Source organism: Budorcas taxicolor, chromosome 24 (genome assembly GCF_023091745.1).
Source record: "Budorcas taxicolor isolate Tak-1 chromosome 24, Takin1.1, whole genome shotgun sequence".
Taxonomy (NCBI): domain Eukaryota; kingdom Metazoa; phylum Chordata; class Mammalia; order Artiodactyla; family Bovidae; genus Budorcas; species Budorcas taxicolor.
Window position 1 is genome coordinate 24,496,921 of NC_068933.1, and position 21,928 is coordinate 24,518,848.

Below are 21,928 nucleotides of genomic sequence, written 5' to 3' on the forward strand. Positions count from 1 at the left end.
GATCTCAAATGCCTCTAAGTCACTTTTGGACTGTAATTATGGCCAGGAGGTGGGGAGGAGGTAGCTGCCTGTGGCTTCTGTGCTGCATTTGGGCCTTGGCTGTAATAGCAGGGACAGGACTGTCAACATAGAATGCTTGTCGGCTGGTCTGTACATGTATCATGCCTAATGAAAGAAGGACAAAAACAAACAACTGATTTTTTTCAGTGGTTCTCACCAAGAGGTTATACTTTCTACCCTCACAGTGGCCTTGGCCTCTGCTAAATAAGCACCAGAAAAATGAATGTGTTCCCATGATCGGTAATGACAGTTACCTCATTATGAGTTCACATTTCCTGTCACTTGGGCAATAAGTAGTTGCCAGCCCTTCAAGTTGATTGTAAGCTCCTTGTAGGCAAGGGAGAGGATGGTTACTTGCATAATCACCCACAGTGACTTGTAATTAGTGGCTGACTAGTGCCTGGTGGGCTGCCGTCTATGGGGTCGCACAGAGTCAGACACGACTGAAGCGACTTAGCAGCAGCAGCAGCAGCAGCAGCAGCAGCAGCAGCAGCAGCAGCAGTGACTAATGAATCAAGGTTTTATTCTCCTCATTCTCCACCCAGCTAGACCTAACACTGGGGGGAGCATGTCTATTTTTCTATCTATGTTCTAGTCACCTGCATTGTTCGCATGTTAGAAAGGACTGAAATCTGGAAACTTCTGAGCTAGTTAAGGGAGGCAGAAGCAGAAATCAACCTTTTAAAATTTCATCTTCTTGTCCTGCCTTCCTCCTTGCCTCCCTCCCTGCCCCTGATTAAAAGCCCAATCCCAGCAGAAGATGATGCGAGAATGACTTCTGTGGACTTCCACGGTAATCCAGTGGCTGAGAGTTCACCTTCTAATGCAGGGAGTGCAGGTTCAATTCCTGGTCAGGGAGTTAGGATCCCACATGCCTCTCGGGCAGAAAACAAAAAACATAGAAAGAAGCAGCAGCAATATTGTAACAAATTCAATAAACATTTTTTAAATGGTTCACATTTTAAAAATCTTAAAAAAAAAAAAAAAAAAAAAAAAGACTTCTGATCTTGGTAGGTAAATAGCCCATAGCCCTGCTGCTGAATTGTGCTTTCTCAAGTTCAGAACCAGTCAAGTGACAGGACAGCCAGGCTCAGGACTGCAGTCAGAGCCCTGGTTGTAGGCTGGCTTTCCCCAAGAACTTTCTGTTCAGCTTTCATCAAGTCTCCTAACCTCCCTGGGCCTCATTGTCTGCATTGTAAAACTGGAGATTGGAACTCATGGTCTCCTAACAGCTCCTGGTTCTACAGTTGCCTTACTCGGGCCTTATGAAATACTTTGATTCATGGACACATCCTGAATGAGAGCACAAGGGTAGAAAATTGACAAGGAAGACTGAGAGTGAAAGTGTAGTTTATGATAACACTAAGACCATTCTCCGATGTTCAAACCTAAACCTCTTTTTTTCAGTGTGTGTATGTGCATTTGCTTGCAATTACAGGAAGAACTATAGAAAGCCACTTACGGCTGCCGCTGTAGATAATTTTTAAATTTGTATGAAAAAAAATCTCTAGAATAGCTAAAATAATCATGAAAAAGAAGAACAAAGTGGGAAGGTTCACTCCCTGGTATTAGGTCTGACCATACAGCTAGAGTGATCAAGGCTGTGTGGTATTGGCGGAGGGACAGACATATCCATCAAGGAGCAGAATAGAGAACCCAGAAATCAACCACACAAATATGCCCAACTGCTTTCCAATAGAGAGGAAAATTAATTCAATGGAGGAAAGAAGGCTTTTTCACCCAGTGGGGGTAAAACAAGTGGATATCTATAGGCAAAAAGAATGAACTCTGACCTAAGGTTCTCATATAAAAGTTAAAATGAATTGAATATTTGAATTTAAAATGTGAAACTATAAAACTTTAAAAGGAAAATAGGGGGAAATCTTTGGGTTCTAGGGCTAGTCAAAGAATTCTTAGACTTGACACCAAAAGCCTGATCTCATAAAGGGGAAAAATTAAACTGATAAAAAGTAAAAAATTTTGCTCTGGGAAAGTCCATGAAGAGGGTGAAAAGGCAAGCTACAGAATCAGAGATAATATTTTCAAACTACATATCTGACAAAGGACTAGTGTAGACAATATATAAAGAACCCTCAAAACTCAACAGTTAAAAGAATTCCCAAAAATCTAATTAGAAAATGGGCAAAAGACATGAACAGATATTTTGCCATAGAAGATAATAATGGCAAATAAGCACATGAAAAGATGTTCCATAGAATTAGCCATTAGGGCAATGCAGATTAAAGCCACCACTATACACCTATCAGAATTGCTAAATACAAAATAGTGACACCACCAAAATCTGATGAGCATGTAGAGAAACTGGATACATCACCGGTGGCATTGTAAAATAGCATAGCCACCTGGAATACAGTTTGGCAGTTTCTTATAAAACTAAACATAGGGCTTTTTCCTGGCAGTCCAGTGGTTAAGACTTTGAACTTCCAGTGCTTCCCTCTGTAGAGGCGAGGGCTTGATTCCTGGTCAGGGAGCTAAGTTTTGCATGCTACTCTGCGTGGCCAAAAAATGAAAACAACAACAACAAAAAAACCCAGAAAAATAAACACAGGACTGCCATGTGACCCTGTAGTTTCACTCTTGGGCATTCACCCCAGATCAGTGAAAACAAATTCACAGAAAAACCTGTGTATGAATATTCATAACTGCTTTATTCCTAATAGCCCCAAATTAGATACAATGGAATTGCTTTTTGGTGTATTAATGGTTAACCAAACTGTGGGGGTTTTTATACCATGGAATAATACTTAGCAATAGACAGAAACACTTTTGATCCATGGGACAAGTAGGCTGAATCTCTAGGGAAGTATGCTGAGTGGGAAAAGACAGTTCCCAAAGATTACATACTGTATGATTCCATTTATATAACGTTTCTCAAAATGACACAATTATAGAGAGGGAGAGCAGAAAGGTGGTTGCCAGGGTCAAGGACTCAACGGGCAGGGGCCGGGGGTGTAGAGAGAGGTAGAGCAAGGAAGAGAGGCCGTGTGCCTATAAAAGGGCATGAGAGACCCTCGTGGTGGTGGAAAGGTTCTCTATTGCCTGCACCCGCGTCAGCATCCTGAGTGTGACGCTGTATTATGGTTTTGCCAGATGTTCCCATTCGGGTAATCTCAGTAAGGAGGACATGGGCTCTCTCTATTATTTTTAAAAATTGCATGTGATTGTTAGCTATCCGTATGTCTTCTTTGGAGAAATGTCTATTTAGTTCTTTGGCCCATTTTTTGATTGGGTCGTTTATTTTTCTGGAATTGAGCTGCATAAGTTGCTTGTATATTTTTGAGATTAGTTGTCTGTCAGTTGCTTCATTTGCTATTATTTTCTCCCACGAAAAGATGCTCAACATCACTCACTATTAGAGAAATGCAAATCAAGACCACAATGAGGTACCACTTCATACCAGTCAGAATGGCTGTGATCCAAAAGTCTGCAAGCAATAAATGCTGGAGAGGATGTGGAGAAAAGGGAACCCTCTTACACTGTTGGTGGTAATGCAAACTAGTACAGCCACTATGGAGAACAGTGTGGAGATGCCTTAAAAAATTGCAAATAGAACTGCCGTGATGGTGAAGGTGAAGGTGAAGTCGCTCAGTCGTGTCCAACTCTTTGCGACCCCGTGGACTGTAACCTACTAGGCTTCTCCATCCATGGGATTCTCCAGGCAAGAATACTGGAGTGGATTGCCATTTCCTTCTCCAGGGGATCTTCCCGACCCAGGGATCGAACCCGGGTCTCCCACATTGGAGGCAGACGCTTTAACCTTTGAGCCACCAGGGAAGCCCAGCAATCCCACTGCTGGGCATACACACCGAGGAAACCAGAATAGAAAGAGACATGTGTACCCCAATGTTCATTGCAGCATTGTTTATAATAGCCAGGACATGGAAGCAAACATGTCCATCAGCAGATGAATGGATAAGAAAGCTGTGGTACATATACACAATGGAGTATTACTCAGCCATTAAAAAGAATACATTTGAATCAGTTCCACTAAGGTGGATGAAACTGGAGCTGATTATACAGACTGAAGTAAGCCAGAAAGAAAAACACCAATACAGTATACTAACACATATATATGGAATTTAGAAAGATGGTAATGATGACGCTGTATGCGAGACAGCAAAAGAGACACAGATGTGTAGAGTGGACTTTTGGACTCTGAGGGAGAGGGAGAGGGTGGGATGATTTGGGAGAATGGCATTGAAACATGTATACTATCATGTAAGAAACGAATCGCCAGTCTATGTTCGATACAGGATACAGGATGCTTGGGGCTGGTGCACGGGGATGCTCCAGAGAGATGATATGGGGTGGGAGGTGGGAGGGGGGTTCATGTTTGGGAACTCATGTACACCCGTGGCGGATTCATGTCAATGTATGGCAAAACCAATACAGTATTGTAAACTAAAATAAAGTAAAAAAAAATTTAAAAAAAACTATATCAAGAGATCTAATTTATATTTGTATTCTTTGAAATAAATGTTTCTTCTATTTAAAAATGAGATGAAGCCAAAAAAAAATTGCATGTGAATCTACAATTATCTCAAAATAACAAAGCTTAATTTAAAATATAGAAACATTAGGCTTCTCTTTGGGCTTAGTTTGATACAAGTAAATGGAGTAAAAAGAGGTACAATTTGGGAAAAGACTTGACTAACCATTGGAGAGATTATAAATAGCTTGGTGACAGTGATGTGTCTTTTTCTTTCTATATCTGCCAGAGTACTTGGCCCCAATCACAATCTTACCCATAGAAGTGCTCAGTCATTTTGTCGTACGTCGCACTATTAGTAAGGAGTAGAAGTTGCCATGTTCAGCAGTTTACTTTTTGTATTTAAGTGTAAGACACACAGGTACGATAATATGCAAGTCAGATGTGGTTCTGTGTGAACAAGCCAATGATTTTTTTGTGAAACATGGATGGTAATTAACCTTGATAACAGAACCATAACATAACCAAAGTCCTTTTGCATAATATAAGGTTAAATTATTGTGTTTTCCTTCCATAGAGGGTTTGCTTATTAGCTCTCTTTTGTTTTATTTTACAGAGTATCCTTGACCCACATTCACTAGTATAGGAAGCAGGGGCAGTGTACTCTGGACTTGAAGGCAAAGGTCCTCGCTTCTATTTCAGAAGCTCAGGGCTCTTAGGAAGTGTCTCAGGAATCTGGGGTGGAGGCAGAGGGCTGTTGATCCCTTCCTGTGGTATCTACCTTGGGCAGCTCCCTCTCTGTCTATTTTGCACATTGGGTTCTTGTAAGATTTGGTTTAAGAACAGATTCCAATGCTTCATAAAACCTTTGAACCGCCAGTGGTTCACAGTTCCTCGGGGCTGAAGTTGCAGTCAGAACCCAGTGTCTCAAATCCCCCTTCTGGGGAGAGAGTGCGGAGGCTGAGCAGATAGCGGGGAGGGTTTTGTGTAGGGGGGAGGCACCAGTGCCTGGCGGCATTCTGTCTCTCCTGCTGCAGCCACTGCCATGTGGCGCATTCCGTGTTGCCTCTGCAACACTGGGACAGAACACACCGCCTGCAGAAACTCTGGGGTAGACTCCACATTTCAAAGTAGGAAAACGAACCGGTGGGAGAAGGATGCTTGCAGAGAAAATACATTTTGATTGATTTTTCTTTGCAGTCTAGGGCTGTGTGTGTGAGAGGGTAGTAGCAGTAGTTAGTAACATAACATGTACACGCATGCTAAGTCACTTCAGTTCATGTTTGACTCTTTGCAACCCTGCAGACTCTAACTGGCCAGCCTCCTCTGTCCATGCGATTATCCAGGCAAGACTACTGGAGCGGTAACATACAAGAAACATAAGTCCGGAAGACCCAAGATAGTGAGGTCACCGATCAGTCGGTAAGAAAAGCAACTGGAGACTGGAGAATTCAAACTAACAAATGCTTCTTGCATGAGGAATGTGCAAAGCAGTGTGCAAAACAGAATTTGTGAAAATATCTGGCAGATATTTCAGTGTTTATTTCAATAGGCAATTGATGAATGGTGAATAATTAATACTAAAATAAATTGTAATAAAATGGTGTGATAACATCAGCAAAATGCCACCTGGCTAATTCCACATTCAGATGGGATAAGATGTCCACCAAGGCACTGAAAGAGGTGGCCGTGGGAGTGAGCCCAGTAGGAGGGGGCGGGGGGGGGTGGTCGTTTTCTTTCTGCGGGGCAGGTTGTGATGTGTGAGGCATCCACATTCCCTGAAAAGGAGTGAACTGGGGCAAGCTGAACCCCACCTTGGGTGTATTGGGGCTTCATAAAGACATTTCCAAGTCCCCACAGCACTCATACCAGGGTCCTCTCCACATTGCCACCCTTCCTTCAGCACTGGGTGGTGGTGACTGCCAGCTGTAGGAGGTGACAAAACATGAAGAGCCTGTGTGTCCACATCACCAAGATGGCGCCTGGCAAGGGAGAGGGGATCTTCAGAGTCTGTGCCCAGAGCATTTTGGAGATGAATTTCTACTTGTTTGGTCTTCTGTGGTGCTTAAGGCCTCTTGAATGTGCTGGGCCAGAGACAGATGAGCTGAGACTCCGTGGTTTGCAAAATTCCTGGGAGCATTTCAGTGGTAAATACTTTCTGGCGACTGGGGCTTGGAATACTGCAAGATTCAGCCTGTGTCTCAGTCCATAGTGAATGTCTTTTTTGGGGAGCTAGGCTGTGCGTGCCCTATTTTGGGGCCCCCGGGTGGGGGTGGAGAGACATAGGATGTAAGCCCAAACCATTAATAACCCCTTTCCTTTTAAATTCTCTGCTTTTAAGAGTGAATTGGCTGAAGTTTCCAGAGGGCTTTTGGCCATCAACACTACCATTAGGAAACAAACCTAACCAACAAAAACACATTGAAACCACAGACAAAATCACCACTCTGATATAACCCATCTCCCCAAAAGCACTATCCAGCCAGAGCTGATTCTGGCCCATGAGTCACTGGGGTTTTCTCTCTTTTTTAATCATTCTTTTCTTTTCTTTTCTTTTTTTTTTAAGGCATTAAAAAATAGTTTCTCCTGGCTTTTTAAATTTTTTAGTTATTATTTATTTATTTTTGGCCTAGTGGCATACAAGATCTTGGTTCCCTAACTAGGGATTGAACCCATACCCCCTGCATTGGCAGCAAGTAGTCTTAATCACTGCACAGCCGGGGAGGTTCCATAAATTCCATGGCTGGGGCTTTCGGAGTTCCTCGAGGTCTAAGGAGATCCTCAGGTCTAGGATAGGTGAGCCCGGCAGGCCTGACACAGGAGGGCTTGCCCAGCTGCTGGTTTCCATGAGGGCTCCAGGGTCATTCAGAGCACCCCCATTCATTCTAAAAAGCATCCCAGTTTAGACCATAAATTATATGGTGTTTAAACAAACAAACTAGAAAGTTGACTCCAGGCCTCAGCTGAGGGGCTGCAAGTCTCCTCTGAGGGCTCACTCTATGTGATTCTTCAACCGGGGTCAGCAAACTACAGCCCTTGGCCAGTTTGCATTTGGCACACAGCTGAGAATGGTTATTAAATACATATTTTTTTTTAAAAAGAATATGTGACATAGGTAAACATGATGTGCAAATCCTAACATAATGACTATGTGGCCCTTTACAGGAAAAGGCTGCCAAGCCCTGATCTAGCCACCTGATCTTGCATTTGGTGTAGAGGCCTAGGGTCCTGGATCATTGTTGTCTTTGGCTCCAAAGAAGAGTGAGTATTATGCATCCTCTTCCTACCTTGTCTCAACTCAAGTCGGGCACAGGGTCTGATACTGGGGAAGTCTCTGGGGAGTGTCACCTACGGGAGAACCCCATGTGGATGAAGACCTCTGTTGAGATTACTTGTTCCCTCTCCAGGAATGGGTGATGTGGCAGGGGAAGAACTGAGGGTTAGGGGGTCCTGGGCCACAGGTGAAAGGCAGTGTGAGCTCTGAATCCTTAGATGCAGGGGTAGATGGGGCCCTTTGGAGGTTTCCTACCATCAATCACACCCTGCTGTCCAGCTGGGCCCCAGGATACCCAAATCTTTTAATGTTGACCTTCATGCTTCCACAAGGTCAGTGGTCCTTGCCATAAGCCCTTCGTGTATAAAGATGCGTGTGTTCAGGGCCTTCCCAGGCTGTCCAGTGGCTAGGACTCTGCAGTTCCACTGCAGGAGGGGCATGGGTTTGATCCCTGGTCAGAGAACTAAGATCCTGTAAGCCACGGGGTGCAGCCAAAAAAAAAAGATGCAGGTGTTCATGCCTCCCCAGGGAATCACATCTTTCCAGCACGAGGAACTTCTTTTCAGAATCGCCATTTTAGTCTTGGTTCCATGAGAGAGCCTCCAGTTTTGGGGGACAGTTCTTGAAAAAAGAAAAGACTTTCATGTGCAGTCCCCTCAGCTTTGTCACCAACTGGCTCTGTGACTCTTGGGAACACACCAAGGGCCTTTGCCGCTTAATCCATAAAAAGAGCTCCCAGATAGCCCTTCCAGCATGAACACTGATGGTTTTCTGAAGTCCACACCGTCATCTGGAATGCTCTTGTTCCTGTGACCCTCACGAAGAATGCAAAGTGTACGTGGCACTTCTTACAAGTTTATATTTAGAAGCATTTTAAAAGCAAACATGTTGGCCAACTCTAAGAAGTGCTCAGGGCACTGCCAGAGCCCCTGGTTACCTTATTCCTGCTAAAAATACTCAGAACTCCTTCAGTAGAGCAGTTGACAGGGGGCAGCAGGGTCAAGGCCAGATGCCAGGCTTACCCACTGCTGATACCCCTGGCAGCACCACCCACCACTTCCCATGGCTCCTAGAGGACTCACCTAAAACGTGATTGTCTTATACAGGGTTGAGTAGAAACAGTACCTAGATGACCTCCCTGGTGGCACACTGGGTAAGAACCCGCCTACCAATGCAGGGGACACAGGTTTGATCCCTGGTCCAAGAAGATGCCACTGAGCAACTAAGCTCATGTGTCCCAACTACTGAAGCCTGCTCACCTAGGGCCCATGCTCCACAAAATAAGCCACTGCAGTGAGAAGCCCAGACTCTGCAACTAGAGGGTAGCCCCGGATCACTGCAATAGAGAAAGCCTGCATGCAGCAACACAGACCCTGCACCCAGTACGGCCAAAACTGAAGTAAAAAAAAAAAAAAACCAGAAACAGTACCTAGAAATGGCCTTGCCCATGAGCAACACATATTCCATTGAATTATTCACAGAGCTGGATATTTGCTATTCTGGGGACGTTGCTCTAGAAAAGTGGTTTGGCTTTTTTTTTTCTTTCCTTGTTTCTTTTTACTCTAGACATCTCCTGAATGTCCATCTCACAAATGAGAATTATGTAATGATTATGAAAACCACATTGTATCTCAAGTCGACATTCATAAAAATGAGTGCTCTTTTTTTCCCCCTTATTTCTGGAAAGCCAAAACGTGGGCAGTGTTTGCCAGGCCTGAGAAAGATTGTTACGCTTGTAGCTCGCTTTGGGCACTTACTGACCAGGTGCTTAAGACTGAAAATGCTCTTTCTACGGCAGAACCACCACTGCCTTTCCCCTGTAGCTGAGACTGACAGGCAGGAAACATCTGGCAGCAGTTGACCTCGCCTGCATCCCATCTTCTGAACTTTGAAATAAATCTCTGAACTTTTACTTAGGGTGAATGTCCTGCACCCCATGGAGGCAGGGGCCCACTAGGAGCTGTGTGGTTTGCTTGTTGCAAAGTCTGTCTGATTAAGCAGTTCAAAGTTATGATAGCTGCTTTTTAGTTTTCCCACTGTTGCATACACTAAACCAAAAATACTCTTCAAGAGCAAGCGAGACGGTAGGAAGAGACCTGCCCTCAGATCATTAAAAATGATTCATAACAACTCAGGCCCCTGTGCCTCTTCCCTGGCAATCACTTTCTTAGTTGTAATCAGCCTTGGCTGCTTTAACAGCTTAAAAAGCAATTACTCCTTTCTCTGCATCTTCCAGCTTTTCAGCTTAGCCACTGATTGTGTCTTAGCCCTTTTGGAAACTGGCTTTCTATATGTGGAAACACACTGATTAAAAATGTTCCTCCCCAGTCTCTGACTCTAAGAGAGTCAGTTTTAAAATAGGACACTTTCCATTTTGGGTTTTCTACCTTTATTACATTTTTGCATTTGAGATCCAAACAAACCACTCTCTTATACCACACACAAGGCATCCATTCTTGTGATTTTTAAAGTGCATTTCCCCTTTTTGTACAAAAATATGTATTTTTTTTAAAAAACCTGTGGAACTTTCTCGACAAGGCACTTTTAGGCATGAAAATGAAGTTGAGTCTGGTTCTACATTCACATAGAAGAGTGGACTGCCACCACCACAGCTGTGTTCTTGGAGTCCTCACAGGTCCAGCTGACTTTAGAAACTGATAAACAAGACTAAAAGCATCCACAGCTTTACAACTTGCGCTCCAATGCTTTACAACCCCAACAAGGAAAAGCTGCCTGTCCGCATGGCTGTCTGTCCCTCCCCGTTCAGATGTGTCCCACTTCAGGAAGTGAAGATACGCTGGCAAAGTGTCTTCAGATGACCTGAGAGATCCCATTGTAAGTATAACATCTGAGCCCCAATGTCCGTGGTCATTTCAGGAAAGACGAGAACATCAGGACCTCCCAGGGCAGAAGCCATGGTGCTTTCTCTAGCAAATCACATCCTGTCGAGGGCTTTGATGGAAGGATACTGAAGTTTTCCCTCACTGTCCATTGAGAGGGAAACCCTAGCCCACGGCACTTCTGAAAAGTGAGCAAATACTTTTTGGGGGTTTGTACACACATGTATCTATATATAGAAGTCATTTAGTATCCCAGTGACTACAAGTAACGCTTGTTTTTACAAATGTCAAATTATAGGCAAAGATCAAAACCAAAAACATTCTTTAAGCAGTTTAAAATTTACATCTTTATAAAAAACATTGAAAGAGTAATGTTTTGCCACCGTTCCGATTCAATCTTAGAAAATACACTCTACCCTGACTCTGAAATCGTTTTAATCTCTGGAGAACTACGTAACTTCACTGTTTCTTGCCTGTAACAAGAACACTTAAAGAAAAAAACAAACAGTCTTGCCCAAATGCTGCCATCTTCCAAGAAACACTGAAAGCTTATTGTATGAAATCTATCTTTAGAGCACCTAGTTTATTTATTGCACCTAATTTGCAAACGTTCCCCAGGACATATGAGGGAATACATTTGAAACAGAAATGAAGCTGCCTCCCCGCCCCTGGACAGCTGCACCACTGGCAGAAGGCTGGTCCTTTGGCAGGGATGGGGCGGGGGGGCAAGTTGGGAAGGGGGCCACTTGTCATCATAACCAAGAGGGTCAGACCTACAGGTCAGGCTACAGTCATGTCTCCAGATAAGAAACCTGTCCCTTTCTGAAGTGTGTAGACATATTACTGCTGGTGAGTTAGGATCCGAGGAGAGAACCCCTGGGAGCAGGTCCTGAGGCCAGCTGTTGATATCCTGGGAGAGAACTGGCCCCAAAGCAGACAGCATGCGCGTGCTAAATCACTTTAGTAATGTCCAACTCTTTACGACTATGGACGGCAGCCCGCCAAGCTCCTCTGTCTGTGGGATTCTCCAGGCAGGAACACTGGAGTGGGTTGCCATGCCCTCCTCCAGGGGATCTTCCCAACCCAGGGACCAAACTTAAGTTGTCTACATTAGCAAGTAGGTTCCTCACCACAAGCGCCGTGTGGGAAGCCCAAAAGGAGACTGACTGGTGAAGAGGAGATAGTGCTCTTCAGAGGACAAAACCTCACTGCCTGACAATGCTGCCAGGGACCTTGGGCAGGCACTTGCTTTAGTCAGAGAAGGGTCTTTCTTTGCCAGCAGGTAAGGACTTGCCCGGTGAGGTGAGCAACCCAGGTGCACTGGTGAGGGGGTTTGCACCCAGTGCCCCCAGCAGAAAAGGTTGGCTGAGCTGGGAGGAAAGAAGGCTAGGGGGAGGGGTTGTGGTTGTTTTGAAAGAGATACTTATCACTGAATTACCATATTTCAAATTTTGACATGGGAATGCCTTCAGATCACAATGACTGAAAACCATACAGAAGTCACTTGAGGCATTTTTCTTACTAACAGAGAATGATCTGGTCATAAGTACACTTTGTACCTTTCATAAACTGCAGGAGGGAGGGGACTTCTTAAAGCAAAATAAATTCATGACCCGTATAAAATTAGGTTTGCTTCCAAATGGTGTAGATTTACACTCTTGTATAACAATTCTGATCACCAGATTTGTAATATAGAGAATCTTGTCTGTGTACTGGATGTAAGACATGCTTACATAAAACCCAGTTCTGCCCAATGTCAGCATAAGAAAAAAATGTGATTGTCCCTTAAATTATATTAGCATGTAATCCCCCAGTGTTGGCCACCTGGGAGAGACATAAAAAATAAAGCACTAGGTTGCAGACTAATCACAGCCAGTTTTAGGGATAAGAACTCAGTGGAACACCACTTAAGAGCATTTAAAACAATCAAAACATTTTAAAGTTCAAAAAAGAAAAGAAAAAGAACCCAACCACAAAACCCTAGGAGCCAAGACACTCAAGATCAGCTCAATGCTGATTTACAAAAGCCACAGAAGCCAGGAGGTCTCTTCCAACTGATCTGGAGAATGCAAGTGAAAGAAGGCTCTTTGCGTGCAGGGTCCAGGGTCTGTGTCCCTAGATCTAGGGAGTGGGGCATCCTGTCTCCTGCCTCCCCTTAGGAAGACCTCGCTTTAGTAAGATCAGACAGAAGAAAAACGAGGCGGTCCTTTAATTAAGTTCTGAAAATAAAAACAAAACCCAAACCTTCTACAAATACACATATAAAAATACTTTTTAAACACTCCCAAGTACCAATGAATCTTGCCCAAGAAAAAATCACAGGGTTTGGGGATCCATCGGATGAGGAAAGTCCCAGTAATCTCACAACAATGTGAACCAACAGACTTTTAATGCTTTAGTCCAATGTGTTTAAGAACAATGAGTCTATGATATTTCAGAGTTGGCAAACAGTAAAAATCAAATCTGCGAACTTGGTGAGGTTTTTCTCTCCATCCCTTTCCACACCCACACACCATAAATAAGAACAACCAAATCAAAGTCCGTGAGGGCTGGTAAAGTGTTGTTTACAACGTGGATGTTGTAAATCACAGTCAAAATACAACCAAATGTTTTCTGGAGGTGTGGAGGATATATTGAATCTGCAAATCCAAACGTCCCAAACATGGCGTAAATGATGACTCTCCAGGAAAAGATATTCTAAAATCCTTTTGTGAAGAAAGAGACACGGGCAAGCCAGCTGAGCAAGTTACAACAAGTCTTGTAACCAAGCTGTCCAGTAACTCAGGGTAAGAGTGAAGGCTTAGAAAGCTCCTCCAAAGCCAAGAAGAGAAGCTAAGTGTCCCACTCATGCCTGTCCTGCTGGCATCAGCCTAGTGCGCCATTGGTGACACTGCCCAGGAGCCAGCTGACTTCCCATAGCTGGTGTGTCATCCTCTGCTGGGCTGTCAGAGCGGGGTCAGAAAGAGAAAATGCCCGTCTCCATCACAAGTTGATTGGCTTGTATCATCTTTTCCTGAACATCAGCTGAACTGTGGAAGAAAACCAAGTGCACAAAAATGCAGAGATAAAGTGTGAAGCCCATGTAGACACAGGGCAGCTGCAACAGGTGAGAAGGCCCTGGCTGGGTGGCGAAGACCCCCAGAAGAGGGGCCATGGGGAGGACCGAGGGCTTGCCAGGGGACTGACTTCCCACACCCAAGAGGAGAGGGACTCCTTATCACTGAGCCAACATCCTCTGGCCTGGCCAGGGCTGCCCACAAGCCTGGGTCCTGTCCAGACTCTTTCCAGCATCATCCTGCTCAGACAGACCCTCATTGCCAAACGGACCAGCACAGCCATCTCCTCCAAGTGAGAACCCAGTTCTGTGATCAAAGCCTGGCTGTCTTGGCTGATTGAAGGAGAAAAGTAACTAGGATCCTTTGCTTTCAAAACTGTGTCTGATGGCAGTTCAGCTCTTCTCTAGGCTTCCCTCTCCATCTCAGGATGACTGCAGCTCGGCTCATCCGCGCCCACTGAGCCTGGCTCCATCCCAGGCTGTCACTAGTAGTATGGCCCAAGCTTCTCGTATCCTAAATAACTAGGCCACTCCGGAAACAGACCGTAGGAACACCGAGGGCTTCCAAACTGGTCAAAGGCTATTTCAAAATCTGGTCCGTTTGATGGCTGGGCTGTTCCCTGGGTAGACTGCAGCTCCGCTCGGATGATCCTATAGTTTTTGCCTTTGTTGCTGTCCCAGTACGTCTGTCCGTTGCACTCGTAGCACACGGCAAACTCCATCCTCTCGTAAGACTGAATTTTCTCAGGCAAGCTGATGTCAAAGGAGAACGTGTCCTTGTCTGAACCTGCGTACGTGTCCTTCACGTACCAACAGGGAAAGTCTGTGAAGCTCTTCCAGGTGTCAAAGGTCATCCGGACTTTCACCGTCTTCTCGAACGCGAGGTTCTGCACCTTCACGGTGCCTGCAATGGACCTGTCCTTTAGAACGCAGTTTTCCAGGCACACATGGTCGGTCTGAAGCCGATTTCTGAAGTCCAGGTAGTCTGCTGATGGCTGCGAGAAATCCAGCACAAAACTCTCACTCTCCGCTGTTGTTAGACTCACGATGCTGTCCAGGAGCTCGGTGATGTTCAGCGGAATATCTAATGGGTCATCGAACTCGGAGAACACTTTGACCATCGTCAGGGCCAGCCCCTGGTTGTCGGCGAAGGACACCCGCTTCTTCACCTTTTTCTCCTGGACCGTCGGAGCCACCGTCCCACTGGCTTCATTCTTGCTGCTCAGCTGAATACAAGGCCTCAGAGGTTTGCTTGGCTTTGGGGCGATCTGGAAGGCGAACCTCTCTCTGCGCAAGGAGGGGGCCATGCAGCTGTACCTGCACTCAATGTCCACGGCCATCACGGGGCTAGAGGAACACGCTAGAACCCTGGCCAAGGGGAAAGACAGAAACAGAAAGGTCAGACAGACATTCAGACTCATCCCTCCAACAGGGACTGGCAAGCTGCGTTTGCCTTCATCTCCGCCCACGAGGCCACAGCTCATTGTTAACTCAAGGGTGGTCCAGTGTGACCATGGTTTCAGGATAGATTAAAAGTGTAAGTGGAGGGTGGGCAGGGGCAGAGGCCTAAGGTTAAAACCAAAGACGTATGGAACCACTGGTCTTAAAACCACTTCAAGGGATCCCCTGTCAGGACTTCTTGAGGCCTTCAGTATGCTGATTGTGGGGAATAATGAAACGAGCATGCTGTTTGTGGAGTTTCCAAAACTTATTCCTAATGAGGGAAGCACCTCATTTTTGTGGAGCACCTTGCTGAACACAATTTGGTAAATCCTGCTTTCATCCAATAAAAAGAAATTAATTCCTCCCACAAATACTGATTGTCGTTTGCTATGTACCAGGCATGATGCCAGACCCTGGATTCAGTAGGGAAGACCCCAACCTGTCTTCATTCAATGTCCAGTAGATTTTTATATTCTAGTATGTTTTTTAAAAAGTGCCAGCAATTTAGTATTTTTAAAGTTTTCATATCAGCGAATAATTTTCTACAGTGAAAACAGACTCTATAAGAATAAAAAGCAAAGAGAATCATGCTAAAGATTACATTGAATCTGACTTCATAAAAACAATGTTTTTTCTATAAGGGAATAAAGTAAGTAAAACTAAAAAAAGACAAACTGGGAAAATATTTTCCAAAAAGCATGGCAGCAAAGTGTTAATACCTTAATATATAAAAAGGTTTTATAAAATAATAACAAAGTCAAATATTCCATGTAGAAAAATGAGCAAAGAGCACAAATAGACAATTCATGGAAGAAATTTAAAAGTGGCTCATAAAAATGCAAAATGTCAAAGCTTGTAAGTAATTTTTAAAATTTATATTAGAAAACAGTTCCTGTTTTTGCCTAATGAGTTAGGATAGAATTTCAAACGATAATACAAATATCTGTATTAGTCTAAATGGCACAAAATTTCTAAATCTTATACTTTCAGGTTCTTATATCACATACAGGTGTTAAACTTAAGGGCATAATTTAAAATTCATGAAGATTAATGTATTAAATTATTCAATGCAACATTAAGTGGAGAGAGAAATGTGAGAAAATAAACTTAATGACCAATAACAGGTAGCCAATTAAATCAAATATACTATATTCATGTGATACAATTTCATATCATCATTAAAGTCATTATTTGTAAAAAAAGATTTAAAAGGCATAAAAATTCATAATGTAAGATTAATGTAAAAAATGGGTTTCCTCGATAGCTAAGTTGGTAAAGAATCCACCTGCAATGTAGGAGACCCTGGTTTGATTCCAGGGTCGGAAAGTTCTGCTGGAAAAGAGATAGGCTACCCACTCCAGTATTCTTGGGCTTCCCTTGTGGCTTAGCTGGTAAAGAATCCATCTGCAATGCAGGAGACCTGGGTTCAATCCCTGGGTTGGGAAGATCCCCTGGAGAAGGGAAAGGCTACCCACTCCAGTGTTCTGGCCTGCAGAATTCTATACAGTCCAGTCTATACAATCTACACAATCAAGTCTATACTATACAGTCCATGGGGTCACAAAGAGTCTAAAATGACTGAGCGACTTTCGCTTTCAATGTAAAAATGGAGAAGATAAAATTATACAGAAAGACTAGACTTGTAGGGCAAAATTATTACACATACGCATAGAAAAAAGACTAGAGGTATACTTAAAACTGTCAAAATATCAAGGTGATGGGATTTCAGGAAATTTCTGTTTTCCTGCTTTGTATTGTCCTATCTTTTCTAAAAAAATAGAACTTCTCTAACCAAGAAAACAGAATGAATATAGTAAAACATCTCAGATATCTTAAGATTTGCCAAAAGTCATCAAACACTATTGCCACACTAGAGCCAAGCCATTTGCATTTCTAAATTACCATGGCAAATTGATATCCTGATTTGACAGTTCCAAAGGGCTAACTGAAGAAGTCAGTGATGAAACCTGGATTAAAGTCTTTGGTCTGAGAATCACAGAACACAGGATCTGGATTAGTCGCCAATCACATCTTCCTGCATGGCAAAGGCTCTAGTGTGGCAACAGTGAGTGGTGGTATGTTGGGGTACCAACTCTCAGGCCTCCCCTCATCTCCCCTCCATGGAGGGGTGCTATGCTGTAGATTGATGCTGGTAGTTCAGGAGAAAGACTGGCAACATGTTGCTCATCTTCTGACAAGAGTGGAGATCACTGGTCTCACAAACAATACCAGACCCATAAATAATATCTGCTCTTCAGCTTCTGATTTTGATGATCAAATATATAAATAAAAATGAGAAAGTATGAAGACATATTGGGTTTGATCCCATTTTCCAAAACAAACAAAAGAAAATAGCACTTCATCGGGATGTAGGAATCACTTAGTGATGACCAAGTGGAGAAACCCACACGTTCAGAGACAAAACAATAATAACACAAGTACCTGTATTAGTCTGAAATGGCCCAACCTTTCTAAATGCTTTTATCTTAATTTATAGCCAGAAAGTAGCCATCAAGATGCATTTTAAAGGATATATGTGTTACTGTTTCTCACACCCATGCAATTGTTCTGGAAAGGCAAGTTCTGACTGAACTGGGCAAGACAGTTAAAAAAAAAAAATGTCAGTGGGGGGTTCACTAAGGGGTTCAATGTAAAACAAACAAACACCAAAAAACCCTATACTTAACAAGTATTTCAATTTTTCTTTTCCTCTGTTCATTGCAAAACTGTTAGAATGCATTGGAATCATTCGGTTCTACTTTTAACACAGGTAGCTTTTGTTTTTTTAATGAATTGTTAATTAAAAATAACCAAACAGCAGGCAAAGCTGCGCATCTCAGCCCTTCCTCCTGTGCCCACCCCTGACAACCTGGGTATGAACTAAGAGAGGAGGGGTTCCTCCTTGACCACAGCAGCTTCCTCCTGGCCTGAGTCAGCACAAGGTCAACTGCAGGCTCTCTACGTGCGTCCAGCAGGCCTGCAAACCACCCTCATGCGTGCTTTCCCGCACAACCTTAAAACAGATCGTTAGAAAATGTTTGGGGAGCTCTCAAGATATTGTCGAAACAGAATTCTAACACAAGCGGATCAGCGAAAGCAATTGCACACTTGAAGTCGACTGCAATTGCTCTCGAGTTCTAAACCGGCCTGTTGGAGAGGCTTAGTTAAAAGCCTTGGTAAAGTTTCAGTATTTGGATCCAGAGGTATAAATGTACCCCTGCGATCCCTTTTATCACCGAGCTTTAAGGATGGGGGTTGCGGGGGTTGAGGAGGTGAGGCTGGAGTCAGAGCCAGACTCCACTGGCACTGTGGACTGGGATTAACAAACAATTCCACTGGCACTTTCTAGAGTGGAATTGGTTCTGTGACTTACTCCATGAAAGGCAAAAGGAAGGTGAACCACCTGGGGGCCCAGGCATTCCTCTTGGGCTCCGGCCCAGAATCCCTTCACTTTTTCGGTGTCGCCAGTGCTAGAGGGGAGGTCACTAACCCCTGTGGCCTCAACAGAGGGTGCAGTCTGACTCTTGTCTCCCTTGTTGGTCCTCACAGGTAGATTCCAGTTTTTATTCACCAGATCATTCTCCAAGAACTGGTGCACCAAAGTGCTGGTTTGGTATAAGCCTTCCTGATCTTCTGCTCAGAAATTCCCTGATGGACCCTGACCACGATGACCCACACCCAGACGCACTCCTGTCACTGGAGACATGCAAGGTAATCAGAGCTTCCTAAGTCCCTGAAAGGCAGGCACCTGGACAGGTGTTTTAATCCTTAAATGGCATGAAAATGATCAGTTCCAACACAGGATGCATTGGGCTGTACTCACGCCCTCTCTTCTGACAGACTCTTTGGGAGCTCTGCCCTTTCCCTCGCCCAGGTCAGGTAATATGAGTCACCAAGGTTGGTCAGGGGAAAAAACCAGAAGGAGATGTGGACACTCAACTGAACCAGCAGAGATGACATTGGACCTGGATACCAGTTCTTTGCAGGACAAGGTCACGAGACTGTGAGTAGCTGTTACTCAGACCAGCAGGGATTCTCAAAACTTTTGCTTCCAAATAGATGCCTAGGAGATCCGTCTTGCCCCATGAGAGACTGGACGTGTCTAAGGGTACATTTCAGTGTTTCTGGTCAAAAAGAGGACAAACCCTAACACTCCATGCAAATTAGAGAGAACATGGAGGGTTTTGCATAAAAGCTTTCCCTGTTCCACTAGTGACAAACAACACACCCTCTCAAGATAGCTCGCAAGGGTTACACGTCATGGTGATTTTTCTCTAAAGTCTATCAACTTGTACAGAAAATAACCCTATAACCTTCACAGTTTCAAGCAGCTGAACTACTGACTCTCTGGCTGTGCCTTTTATAGAAGGCAAATCTTTTTCTTTTGTATTGAGGCCAACACATTGCCTCCCCATTCTCTTGCACCCTGATAAGAAAAGACAGAAATATCAGACACACCAATAACTCACCAGGAACACTGAAGCTACATTGTGAAGGTAAGCATTCACAACCAAGTTACCAGGTATAATTTTTGTTTTAAAGACATGGTCACCTACCCCTTTTGGCATTTCTCTATTTGCTCCCAAAAGGTTTGGCTGCCATAGTGTGAACAAAGTTGGCATCTTTCCCATGGTTCTCTGACCATGGGGCCGTTATTCACAGCCCTAGATGCCACTTGGACTCCTTTATTCTGTCACCACCATCCAAAGCATCTCTGAGATAAATATCTGTGGATGAGGTTACATATTATAGGAAAGGGATAAGTTAAAATGGCACAGTGTCTGCATCTAAAAGTGTCCAATATGAAATATAGCGCACTGGCCTAGGAACGCCTACATGACGCTGTGGCACTCAGGGCAAATTACTCAACCTCTCTGGGCTTGAGCTTCTCCCCTGAGATCCCTTTGAGCTCTGACATTCTGGGTTGCTGATACTGCCTGATGGTTCTTCTTTCCCCTAACTTTTCCCTAAATACCTCAACTCTACTTTTGGGGTAAATCCTCCAGCTGTCTTCACTTCAGTCTTGGCTCCTGGACAACCCTGCCAAATGAACCATTTCCTCTTCTCCTCTGCACCCCAGCCTGAAGGCCTTCCTCTGGCTTCTCCTGGGCCGTGGGTCTCCCAGGGAGGCCTGGCCACACAGACCACAGGCCCCAACATCTTCTAGCAACTCTCCAAGTTCTCAATTTTCTCCTCTTCTGCAGCAAACAATACCAGGAGAAAGCCCAAACCTTCTAGTATGTTCTGGGCTCTCTGCTCCCTCTTTTGCACTGAGTCGCTTCCACACCTCTTTCTCTGGACTCAAAACGGTGGCTGGAACAGGACACGGGGGCAGGCCAGGGCGTCCTGGCTTCGAAGATCCCACAGGTCACTGTCCCCTGGGTCCAGCCAGGCCCGGGCTGCATCCCGCCCCCAACCCCTCCCCGAGATCCTTCGCCGGGCGGGAACCCACCTTTGGGGCCGCGGGGAAGCCCCCTTTCCAGCTGGCTCGCCGCATCGGAGAACCCGGAGGGAGGTGGCAGGGGAAGCTGCCGCCACCAGACTACGTGAGCCTCGGTGTGTGTCCGGGAGGCAGGGCTTGGGCTGGGTTCCCGGAGTTGTGACCGGCAGGGGGAGGAAGACGACGAGGAGGAGGAGCCCTAGTTATCATACCAGGGCGGGGCGGCGGGGCCACCCCGGACGGAGAGGCGCCACGAGAGCGTCCCCGCGCGGCCACCTCGACCCCGCCGGCCCAGGACGGCCCGTCTGGGGGCCGGGGACCCGAGGTGGCTCGGCTCCGAGTGGCCCCAGCCGCCGGTGCGGATCCGTGTCCCGTAGCCCTCGGCGACCTGAGAGATCACCCAGTGTGTTTCCCTACGTTGTAACGGGCAATCGAGGCGGGGTGAGAGACGCAGCGACTTTCCCTTGTGCTCAAGATCCCACGGCTCAGCTCTAGGAGTGTCGGTTCCCAGGCGGAAAAGCCTAGTGTCAGGTTCGAACTCGGCACAGTAGGGACCAAAAGTGGTCTGGACTCCCAGCCCCAGCCTCCCATCATGGCCAGGACCCTCAACCGGTGCATCACGTGGGTGCGGCCAGGCTCCATCCAACCTCTGGTCCCTGCATTGCCCTCTCCACGAGGAAGCAACAGTTTCCTCAAGCCCTTCTACAGTGTCCCATGCCCAGAGTGTAACTGCAAGCTGGCCTGAGAAAGTGTGTGCGCCAGGAACCAGAGAGGGTCCCTGATGCGTGCCCTCGTCGCCGTTTCTGCGGTCGGGCACCGGGCCTTGCGGGCTTGCTGGGGGACGTACCTGGTACAGCTCATAAGCCCCGAAGTGCAGAGGCGCCAGCCTGCGGCAGCATCCCAGCCAAGGTGGCAGGGGCAGCGGCGGCGACAGCAGGAGCGGGGCCCGGGGCTCAGGTGGGCGCCCTCCGCGGGCAGCCGCATCCGTCCGTGCGCTAGACCAGCCCGCCCGCCTCCTCCCTGCGGCCCCTCACCTGGGACTCTAACTCCCAGCCGCCGCGCGGCTCCCTTTAACTTTCAGGCCACCTCTCCTAACTCGGGACCCCTTCCCAGACCCCCCTTTCCCGTGAACGCCCCCCGCAGCCAATGGGCGCGCCCGAGACGAACGCCGTCCACCAATAACCGTGGAGCCGCGGTCCCCCCGCCCCCCCATCACCGCCGCGCCACGTGATAGGCTGCGCGCCCGGAGCGATAGGGCCGGGTTCCAAGGGCTGGGCAGGGGGCGATGGGTCACAATTTCATCCGAAGCCGGGGGAACGGGCGCCAGGGGGCAGAGGCACTTGCCTGCTGCACCGCATCCCGTTAC

General features: G+C 45.8%; 1 protein-coding gene across 2 annotated transcripts; it reads right to left on the reverse strand.

Moving 5' to 3' along the window:
* Positions 1-12,347: 12,347 nt before the first annotated feature.
* PPP1R3B (protein phosphatase 1 regulatory subunit 3B) lies at positions 12,348-21,546 on the reverse strand. Of its 2 annotated transcripts, none has more exons than XM_052661367.1 (2): positions 21,410-21,546; positions 12,348-15,047 (listed from the first exon to the last, which is right to left on the reverse strand). In XM_052661367.1, the coding sequence occupies exons 1-2, from the start codon at positions 21,544-21,546 to the stop codon at positions 14,165-14,167; spliced, it is 1,020 nt and encodes a 339-aa protein (XP_052517327.1). In that variant the 3' UTR covers positions 12,348-14,164. The 2 variants fall into 2 exon arrangements, with proteins under 2 accessions (XP_052517327.1, XP_052517328.1); XM_052661368.1 differs by lacking the exon at positions 21,410-21,546 and adding an exon at positions 20,575-20,702 and having other exon boundaries at positions 12,351-15,047.
* Positions 21,547-21,928: the final 382 nt, after the last annotated feature.